The sequence below is a fragment of the Ammospiza nelsoni genome, chromosome 1 (genome assembly GCF_027579445.1).
Source record: "Ammospiza nelsoni isolate bAmmNel1 chromosome 1, bAmmNel1.pri, whole genome shotgun sequence".
NCBI lineage: Eukaryota > Metazoa > Chordata > Aves > Passeriformes > Passerellidae > Ammospiza > Ammospiza nelsoni.
In genome coordinates, this window is record NC_080633.1 from 117,006,486 (window position 1) to 117,014,325 (window position 7,840).

A 7,840-nucleotide genomic window follows, 5' to 3' on the forward strand; every position below is an offset into this window, starting at 1 on the left:
TGATGAGTGCTGGAGGCATTCTATTCCAGATGCATATCCAAATTTACCTGCACTAAAGCACACCCCAGGAAGACAGCTTTGTGGTTGAAATATAAAGCATGCAGAGCTAAAAGGAAGTCGCTTTCGGGCTACCAAGAATTCAGGCAATGAAATAAAATCTGTTGCATTTCACTGGTGTTATACAATGCAAAGCACTCTTACCTCCATGGGAAAGGCCTTAAAATTAACTGTGTGCTCAGAACCACGCTGGTTTTCTCTCCCCCAGTGAAACCGAACATCGTGCAGTTCAAACTCGTGCCCCCGAGGTAATGGCCCCCCTATTAACACTGGGAAAGAAGATAAGTGGTAAAGAACTTGCCTTTCAAAGCAGACAAGTCACTGAATATATTCTCCAAATACAACAAAGAGTCTGTGGCAATCTTCTATATTATTATATATAGAAGTGGTACCAGAGAGGAGAAGAGTCAAGTTGACAGACTTGTCACCTTTACTTCTGAAGAACCTTGCAGGTACAGAACATGAATTGAGGCAGTTATGAAAAACAGTAAAACTGCTGTCATACTGAACTCTTTGTTTTATGATGCAGAACTCCAAATAAAAGCATTGTACCTCTACCAGTCAGAAGAGGGAATGTTTATTTGTCTTATCAAGACATTAACTGTGTGCTCCAAACAGATGGCAGAGGTTCTGAATTGAACTGGGACGTAACCTCCAAGTTGTCCAAATGTTTAATTTTCATCACCTATATTTACTATGGGTCACAAAAATGGACAGAAAAATTTAGATAGTAAATATTTTGCTGGGTAAAGGTGCTCACTCATATACCACCTGTCAGGCTTCTGAGATACTGAATGCCTCCACACCAAAATATAATCAAACCTACACACTGGAGCAAAACCAGCATACCTCATTTACTTAAAAACAGCTTCTAGGCAGCCATGGGTTTTTCTTAATTCAGATTTTTAAACATCTGGAATTTCTTAAAAGCGTCTGTCCACAATCACAACATGTGCACAAAAAAATGTATAGAGCTGCTCAGTACTTTGGCACTAATAGAGACTTCCACCAGAAGTAGTAAAAGCAAGCAATTGTGAGGCCCAACCTGCTATGGAATTAATCAATGGAAACCTTTTGCCGAGGGACTTCTGAATCTGCTTTAGATCAAATATTACACCACAAGCTGGAGGTAACTTCCCACTAAAATCATTGAATACTGGCTTCTAGGTAGGGCTGAGTTTTCTTTAAGGGCATCACAGTCTTCCCCAGAACCCATTAAATTCTAGCTTACATTTCATAGACTTGAAATTAATCTTTTACAATCTCTGATAATTGATAAGGATTATTTAACTGCATGAAATATAGCCTTAGGGAATTAGTTCCATAATATATAGCTATTTCGACACACAAACTATACCACCTGAGCTTGGAGCACAACAGGTGGTGTAATACTAAAACATAAGTTAGCAATTGAATCATATTACAATTGTACAAACACAAAACCAAAGGTATGAAACTGTAAAAAAATGAAAGAAAACAGATCAATTATGTTTTTCCCAAGCTGGAGGAAAAAAAGTCAGATATTCCAGTTAATGCTCCTTTAATAATTCTTCACAACTTATCTAACAGCTATTAAGAGTTTCTAAAATGAAATGTCCTAAATATAGTTAGAGATTCAGATTTGCTCCTTAACCTTGCTTTATCTATATTCTGTCTATAGCTATATCCCCTAGAGGGAAAATCTACAAATCCAGTCAACACTCGAGGAAACAACCAATTGAAGTATTTAAGAAATCTGGACAAATAAAAAGAATAATGATACTCAATTAGTGTTTAATTAGGACAATGTAATCATCATCATCATCTCAATTAGGAAAATTGAGTATTTTTTCTGTTTTAAAACATTGCCCTGAGAAAAACTGTAACTAGAACAAATGTTCTCTATATTATGTACTTCCGGATCTCCAGAAGCTTCAAAGAGTTTATGTCCAAGGCTTCAGTTAGGAGATGGATCCCATGATAAAACTATTTCATATTTGATCATGGTTCTTCCACCTAATGCACAACACATATTCCACTATCAAAATGAAAGCAGCTGTGAAAATGTTTGCAATTAAATAATGAGAAAGATTTGGGAACTCCATATGGACTGCGTGTCTTGAATTTAAGGATAAAAACATCCACAAGTAATGACAAATTTATTTTTAATATGTATCTTAATCAGTTTACTTTTTTCCATAAAGAACTTTTTCTTTGCTAACATTACAGCAGATGAGGATCTCTTGCACATTAATTGGACAGAGCTTCAAAAGTATCCAGTGCTCAATAGTTCTCAACAAAATAATCGGCCAAATGGATTTGTCATCAGAGATCTCCTGTGAGGAAAAGAAACTGCAGGAGTTTCTGCAATCCCTGAAAAATGGCCAGAGTACTAGGCTAGGTTCAATCACAACTTATTAATGCTTTTCTCCTCTTGGTAGGTTTAATAAATGTTGTCCTCTCCCTCCCAAATTATTCCCAGTTTACAAAGGGAAAATAGCAAATTACGTAACAATAAATTTAAGAAAAAGCTGAAACTAAACCAAGAGTTCCCAAATCGTAAATCCATACTTCAGTCATCAAATTTTTCTCTATTTCACATTTTCTTATAATTCAAGACTCGTCTGTTTGGCATCACATTGCATTCAAGTATAAAAGAAGTCTTTCCTTTTTTCTAGTTCTCTTAATGGTTTTGCAAAGGCATTCAGGTGTGTTGGTTCCATCTTATTAATCACCACTAAGAAACTGCCCTTGGGAAAGGTAGCATGGAAGGAGTTGCATTTTGGCATATGAATTATGAGGTCACTAGTGGTCACTCTCATTTCCTCCACAGGAGAATTCAAGAATTCCTGATCCTTCAGGGACAACCTTATCCCTTGGGAAAAGAGCTCTGCTTCTGATGAAGGCAGTAAAACTGACTGGAAGTAAAACATTTTTATTGCGAATCTGCAAAATTCCATTGAAAGAAACGTTCTGTGCTGCAAAAATACATCAAAAATATTATAGAAATGAAATTATAAATCAAAGCATCATTATTAAGATGATGATTATTATTAACCCTTCCTTTTTAAAAAACTGTGTAAAACTGAACTGACTCCCTCACTTAGCACAGCTGCAGTTCCCAATACTACTGAGTTCTCAGAAGGAAACAGAAGTTGGAATGTCTCATGGTTTGACAATGTCCAGCTGTTTAAATGCCCCCAAAGGGCTGTTACTAGCTAAGACTGGTTGGAATAACATGGAGGCTGTTCTAAAAACATGGCAAGAACTACTGCAGTGCTGGATAGCAAAGTGGACTTTTTTTCCTCCCTACTTTCTTGCCTCCTTCATTCAGAACAGTTTGCCCAGACAAAAGGTCTGGATGAGATATTGCAACTTCACTTATGTTGGAATTATTATTTTCTTCTAAATCAAATTTGATGAATGACACCAAAAATGTCATCCTTTAAGAAATGAGGACTGCTTTCTACTTGGTTCTCATCAATATCGTGAGTACATATGACTGGTGTATCTATCGTAAGCTGTCCAATTCTGTAGGTAGCATTCAGAATCCGCTCAAGCTAATGGGAGAAATCACTTTTAATTTACATGGTCTTTGAACCATGAACAAATCTTGCCAGCTGTACAGAACAGTTTGGCACTACACTGTTTTAGCAATATTCTGAGTGCAGACAGCTGTTAATGCCAGCGGATTGGATACCACTACCACAAGAGGAAGTTTTGGACACGCTTTAAAGCTATCTCACTGATCATCCAGCCTGGCATCAAAATCTACTCCCATTGCAACACTTGCTCCTCTTCCTAACCAAAGTCAACAGCAACACTCTCACCGGGCATAGTCCATGCGGAATGGGCACAACTGCTCCCAGCTGGGGAAGGCTGCTTTTCCTACACTCCGGGACACGAGTGCAGTGACTCTTCAGGCAACACAAGCTTTAGCCGGGAAAATCAAGGCCATGTTTCAGCATACCTGATTTTGACTTCAGGGCAATCTGAATGGAATGCCCGTCGTTGATCACTTCGCAGTCACGACACACCACGTAGTTCGGTGACAAACGCACTTCCAGGAGCGAGGGGTCGTATTTAGCTTCTCTTGAGTTCAAGTTAATGGGCGACTGGTACTCCCCGTTAGCATCGGGGAAAATCAGCCCCCACTCCACTCCTGAGGCACAAGGGAAAAGCGGTCAGGGGGACCCGGCACGCCGCGCTGCGGGTCACACAGGCGCTGTCCCCGGCCGGGGAAGGGCGGCTCGGCCGGACCCCGCGGCTCCGCGCTGCCCTGCCGCCGGCGGGGATGGACGGGACGGCGCTTCCCCGCTCCCGGCGCCTCGGGACGGCCGGGGAACGAACCCCGCTGTGCCCCGCCACTGAAATCCCCTCACCGCCTCCTCTTCCCCCGGCAGTGGACAAAGTTTCTCCCCGGCGGAGCCGCCGCCCGCTCCTCACCTTCCTCGTAGCCCCACTCGGGAGGCTCCTCCCGGCGAGGCAGGGGCTCGGCGCCCTCGATGAGGCTCCTGTCAGCCATGGGCGACGGCGCGGAGTGCGAGCGTGTGCGGGGCGAGCCGGGCTGGCGGCGCTCGGCTCCGCGCCCGGACCTCCCCCCGCCCTCCGCCCTCAGCCCTCCGCCCCCGCCCGCGGGCGGCGGCAGCGCCGGGGCCGGGCCAGGCCGGGCAGCGCCGGGAGCCGCTCGCTGTCCCGCGGCACGGCGCGGCACGGAGAGCCCGCGGTGGGTGAGGCGGCAGCGGGCGTGCCCGGCGGGACGCTGCTCATGAGCCTCCCTGCCCCCTCCTCGCCGCCCTCCGCAGGCCGCTCCCCTAGCCCTGCTGGGTGCGTGTCTCCACAGCTCCCGCTGCCCCTCCAGCCGGGCACAGGCGCGCTGTGCACCCGCGACACCCAGGGAGAGCGGCTTTAACAAGGCAAGGGGCAAAGCCCGGCCGCTGGGGAGCAGCAGTCCAGAACGGGGGACTACCGACCGGAATGCAGTTTGGCGTTGAGTGCGTGGGTCCCACCCACTGTGGGTCCTGGTGGGCATCAGGTCAGACACGAGCGAGCAGTGTGCCCTTGATGCAAAGAAGGTGAACGCTACCTTGGGCTGCATTAGGCAAAGCAATTCCGACGAGTCGAGGGAGGTGATCCTGCCCCTCTGCTCAGCACTGGTGAGGACACAGCTGGGGTGCTGGGTTCAGATCTGGGCTGCTCCAGTACAGAGAGACATGAACATACTGGAGAGAGTCCAACAAATGGTCATGACCATGGTTAAGGTGCTGGATCATCTCTCCTATGAGGAAAGGCTGAGAGAGCTGGGACTGTTCAGCCTAGGGGAAGGGCAGGCTCAATGGGATCTCATGGATGTGTACAAATACCCAAAGGGAAAATGCAAAGAGGTTGGAGCCTGGCTCTTTTCAGTGGGACCCAGTAACACGACCAGTGGTGATGGGCACAAATTGAAACATGGGAGGGTTTTTTTGAAAATCGGGAAAAAATTTTTACTGTGAGAATGACTAAGCCCTGGCACAGGTTGCCCCAGGAGTTTGAGGAGTCTCCATCCATGAGGGTATTAATGTGAACACAGTCCTTGTGGGCAGCCCTGCTTGAGCAGGTGATTTGGACAAGATGATGCCCAGAAGTTCCTACCAACACCAGCCGTTCTGTGACTCTGTGTTTACTCCTCACTACTGAGCACTGTGTCCCTTCCATGGAGGAATGGAAACCCTCAGTGAAGATAAGGAAGCCACTGATTAAGGAAGGGAGCCCACTTCTGCCCTTTCTGTCTTAAATGAAGAAGTGTGGCATCAATTCCTACTGCAAATTATTGAAAGATTGAAGGTTTGAGGAAATTCTCTCCCCAAGATGAAGATGCCTCAGTTCAAGGTTATGAAAGGACTCTTCATTCTCCTTTGAAAACAGCCGTGTATGGAACTGGAGAATATTCATTCTGTCAGGGGAAAAAAGGACAGAAGGGACCTCTGTTATAGAGATCTCTTCTAGGCAGTGGCCCAAAAACTTGCATCAGTGACAGGAAGGGAAATGGGAATGTAGCACTGGCAGTCTGCAATCCCTGACAGCAATCAGAAAATGTAGCAGAGGCAGTCAAATAGCATTGCTAAAATGGTAAGAAGTCCCCTTTGCTTACCATCCTAGTCCACTTAAAATCAATGACCAGACCTCCCTGAATTCTGGTATCCCAAGGTGATAGCATCTTGATCCTGTGCTGTTGATCCACAAGGTTTGATCTCAGTGTGGAGCTCATTGTGCTTCAGTGATCCCCAGCTCGGCAGCAGTACCTGTGATTCCTGTGCAGCACTGACAGGGGAGCAGAAATTATCATCAGTGTGAGTGTGAGATGAAAAAAGAAGGACTGAGATGAAACTTCATTAATGAAGCAAGAGAGTACTGGTTCATGAGCTGCATGCAAGGCAAAAAGAAAATAGGGCAAAAGAAGTAGAGTTTACTGGGTTGGGTTTTTTCAAGAGCAGAGAAGAAACACAGATTTCCTTCTGCAGTATCATACTACCCAAATTACAACATGATGCAGTTTATTGAGGAAAAAATCCCAAACAGACATTTTTCATATATTGAGCACCTGACATCAGTACAAAGAGAGAACTCAGAAATTTTTAACATGTATTTTAATCACATGAGGTATCATGTTGTATGTGCATACCTATCTCCCATAGCCAACTGGCTTTATTAAGTTGTAAAGTTTTATAATTTACTCACTTCTAAAACACACACCAGCTGCTTCTATTAATGTAGATTTCTTTGAATCATTGTTCAACCACCTGAGGAAAAAACAAACATTACCCTAAATCATCATCTGTTCTGGTCCATCTGACTGGAAATTCATTTTTTTCTAAAAAGGAGTCTTATAGTTTGGAAATGAACCAAACAGTCCTAGGAGGCTGCTTTCATTCCCTTAGTCCTTGAAATACAGTATTTCATTCATTCATGCTCTCTATTAAGTCCTTTCCTGCAGTCACCTTCCTGTGGGATATCTGTTCTAGAATTTCATGCTTATGAGGGGCAACTTTATCAGACCTGTGAGTTCCTGTCTTGCAATAAATACTTTTCATGGCTTTTCCATATATCTGTTGTCCTTCCTTTTAACCTTTCAATTATTTCCAAATCCCTCTGCAAAATTAGGCATAGCAGGTATCTTTACTGAATAATTGACATTTCTTTATTCCCATATGTCTGCTGAGTAGTTTTTGTGCAAATATCCTGTTTCTTCCTTAATATCTGTCAGGCATAGATTAGAGAATCAACAGATTAGATTCCACTGAAGATTCCTGGGACTTCTTTAATGGTGAGGTATCTAAGTAACAAAGGAGTTTGCTTCTCCACAAGGAAATGGAGCATGGGACTGAGCCCTCACATTAAACTCCAATGAGAAATGTGGATGAAGATGGATGTGGATATTGGCCTCTGCACAAACCAACTCATTTGTTTATGGACCCAACTTCAAAGAAAAGGGCTGAAGCAATCAGATGGAGATAGTGGCACGAGCTAAGATTTGTCCAGGATCAGTGGAATTTGATCTCCTTGAATGATGTAAGCAAACGTAACATTGTTTAACTTTGTGTAGAAGCTCCCAATAATTGAATTTACAATGAAAAGATGTTAAATATATACCTGTAATACATATAAACGCACTCTTATTCTGTAAAAATGCATTGCCCATGATGTTTGCTACATTTGCTAAACACACTGAAAAATCCATAGACAGGCATAGTTATGGCCCCCAAGCTAATATTAAATTGTTGAGCAAAAAGTAGGAGAAGCTCAGCCAACACGAGCTTCATAA

The 7,840-nt window shown here is 43.8% G+C and overlaps 1 protein-coding gene across 1 annotated transcript in view; it reads right to left on the bottom strand.

The window, feature by feature from the left end:
• The window catches only part of CA8 (carbonic anhydrase 8), a 50,374-nt gene extending 45,675 nt beyond the window's left edge, over positions 1-4,699 (bottom strand). The window contains exons 1-3 of the mRNA XM_059486315.1: positions 4,483-4,699; positions 4,007-4,198; positions 202-326 (exon numbers count right to left, since the gene is read on the bottom strand). Coding sequence (XP_059342298.1) covers positions 202-326; positions 4,007-4,198; positions 4,483-4,561 — 396 coding nt within the window. The 5' untranslated portion in view covers positions 4,562-4,699. The remainder of the gene's footprint in view (positions 1-201; positions 327-4,006; positions 4,199-4,482) is intronic.
• Positions 4,700-7,840: the final 3,141 nt, after the last annotated feature.